Genomic DNA, 1449 nt, shown 5'->3' with positions numbered 1-1449 from the left:
TGCAGAGCCCAAAGTTCCTGAAACAGAGGAAGGAACATTTCCCGAAACAAAATGTATCAGCAGTTACACAGAAGGGGAAAGAAAAAAAAAAAGAAAAAAAGAAAAAAACCCACACCACAAAACCCATGACTTACTGCATGAAGCTTTGAAAAAAATATCTATTTCCTCCAAGCAATCCTCCTTGTCTGTGTTCATTCACAGAAGTGAGAGCTGCATCTCACTCACTCCCATGCAGCACTGCAGAACCAATTCGATCAGGCAGAGCAGGGCACTCCCTGCACTACAAGGACATAAGGAGGACTGTGCTGTGTTGAGCAATACAGGATGCAACAAGAAATTAGAAATGGGTTAGAAAATGGTGTTTTTGATAACAGGTAAACATCTTTTGGGTAGGATGTGAAGGAGCCGCAAGGCAGTGTGGCAGTCAGAGGCAGAAACCCCATCACCCACGTAGGTGCACGGGAATCATTGGGTACAACGCTCTGCCAGGAAGTGTTGTGTTGGTTTCAAATGTAAACTAAAAGCCCTTAAGTAGGGCCAGAGACTGACAAGAGGGACTTGCTTACAAGAGGAACGGTCAGCCCATGTGTGGCAAAGCACCCATGCAGGAATGGGCAGCTATGGAGACTAGACTTTGTGCTACTTCACAATTAAAGGCACTGTTTTTAACCGTGGGATTAATAAATTCTAATTAATGCTTTGAGCAGAAGGAAATAAAAGCTACAGAATAACGTGAGCAATGAACTACTTACTTGCCTTGTAACACACTGCAATCAAAGAAGGAAACTCAGTGAATACAGAATTCCATTTATACCTACATTTATACATACATACATGGCTTTAAGTAACCATTACGTTAAGGAACACCAGCTTTTAGAAATGATGCAGTTTTGCTTTTAGCTTGTCAAAGCCCTCAAAAACCTTTTCCACTGGAACCAGAAAAGCAACTCTACTAGTTAGACCTATAAAACTGAGCTTTTCTTATCAACGAACCTTTACCCAGTTACTAACAAAGCATTTAATCGACACAAATCTCTCTCAACCTTTTAAAAACATGGCTATGCTTCCCTTAGCACTTACCTTAGAAACTGGCCAACAAAAGGCTACCCGCAACACGTGCAGCAGTAAACCCTCAAGATATTTAAGAGTTCACAGCTCTTTTTAGTGGCCCTGTGGCGGCTCTTAAAAGAGCCTTTGGGTTTTCGATAGTCACAGATTCTCTTGCCAGGAACTCAGGCGCGCTCCCCGCGGATGCGCCGGGCGAGCTGGATGTCCTTGGGCATGATGGTGACGCGCTTGGCGTGGATGGCGCACAGGTTGGTGTCCTCGAAGAGCCCCACCAGGTAGGCCTCGCTCGCCTCCTGCAGCGCCATGACGGCCGAGCTCTGGAAGCGCAGGTCGGTCTTGAAGTCCTGCGCGATCTCGCGCACCAGGCGCTGGAAGGGCAGC

The 1449-nt window shown here is 46.0% G+C and overlaps 2 protein-coding genes across 2 annotated transcripts in view; both read right to left on the bottom strand.

The window, feature by feature from the left end:
* The window catches only part of LOC104910710 (histone H2A-IV), a 77432-nt gene that overhangs the window by 50190 nt on the left and 25793 nt on the right, over positions 1–1449 (bottom strand). The gene's annotated exons all lie outside the window — the stretch shown is intronic.
* The window catches only part of LOC100545149 (histone H3.3-like), a 4305-nt gene continuing 3349 nt past the window's right edge, over positions 494–1449 (bottom strand). Inside the window, exon 2 of the mRNA XM_010711855.2 lies at positions 494–1444. Within this exon, the coding sequence (XP_010710157.1) occupies positions 1233–1444 (212 nt within the window). The 3' untranslated portion in view covers positions 494–1232. The remainder of the gene's footprint in view (positions 1445–1449) is intronic.

Source organism: Meleagris gallopavo, chromosome 1, assembly GCF_000146605.3.
Source record: "Meleagris gallopavo isolate NT-WF06-2002-E0010 breed Aviagen turkey brand Nicholas breeding stock chromosome 1, Turkey_5.1, whole genome shotgun sequence".
NCBI classification, from domain to species: Eukaryota; Metazoa; Chordata; class Aves; order Galliformes; family Phasianidae; genus Meleagris; species Meleagris gallopavo.
This window is presented reverse-complemented; position numbering and strand designations above follow the sequence as displayed.